Source organism: Aphanomyces invadans, assembly GCF_000520115.1.
Source record: "Aphanomyces invadans strain NJM9701 unplaced genomic scaffold supercont1.241, whole genome shotgun sequence".
Taxonomy (NCBI): domain Eukaryota; phylum Oomycota; class Saprolegniomycetes; order Saprolegniales; family Verrucalvaceae; genus Aphanomyces; species Aphanomyces invadans.
In genome coordinates this window covers 13,758-14,214 of record NW_008580386.1, presented here as the reverse complement: position 1 = coordinate 14,214, position 457 = coordinate 13,758, and the positions used below count along the sequence as shown (strand labels likewise).

At 49.5% G+C, this 457-nt stretch overlaps 1 protein-coding gene across 1 annotated transcript; it reads left to right on the top strand.

Moving 5' to 3' along the window:
• Nucleotides 1-217: 217 nt before the first annotated feature.
• On the top strand, nt 218-374 carry H310_15235 (hypothetical protein; the record flags this gene model as incomplete). The annotated part of the gene is made up of 2 exons (XM_008883222.1): nt 218-282; nt 344-374. The coding sequence occupies 2 exons, from the start codon at nt 218-220 to the stop codon at nt 372-374; spliced, it is 96 nt and encodes a 31-aa protein (XP_008881444.1).
• Nucleotides 375-457: the final 83 nt, after the last annotated feature.

The following is a 457-nucleotide window of genomic DNA, read 5'->3' as shown; positions in this document are numbered from 1 at the left end:
CGCCTCAAGCCATACCGTTCCAATAATCCCAAGTTTGCATCCCGTCCGATTCCCAAAGCAACGCCAATCATCCTCGACGACGAAACGAATGAAGAACTTTTCATTGGTGAAAGTCTGCTGAAGAAGCGTCAGTTCAACCGCAAGCTCGAGATTCTCGTCAAGTGGCATGGTCAGCCTGAAAACGAAGCCACGTGGGAACTCGCCAAGAACATCAAGCATGTCTTCCATTTCCCTCAACTTCTCCAAGACCTACAACGCCGCATTTCCACTCGTCGGCAAGACGTCCGGGGGAGGATTGAAGGATGTGGAGTCTTCCTGACACATCTGAACTCACATCGGACAGCTACGAGTTGAAGATTCACCGCAAGAAATAGCTCTTGTGTTGAGTATGCATTAAGTGACGTACGAAGGAAGAGGAGCAGCATGAACGAGGCCACATGCTTGAATTCAACGATTC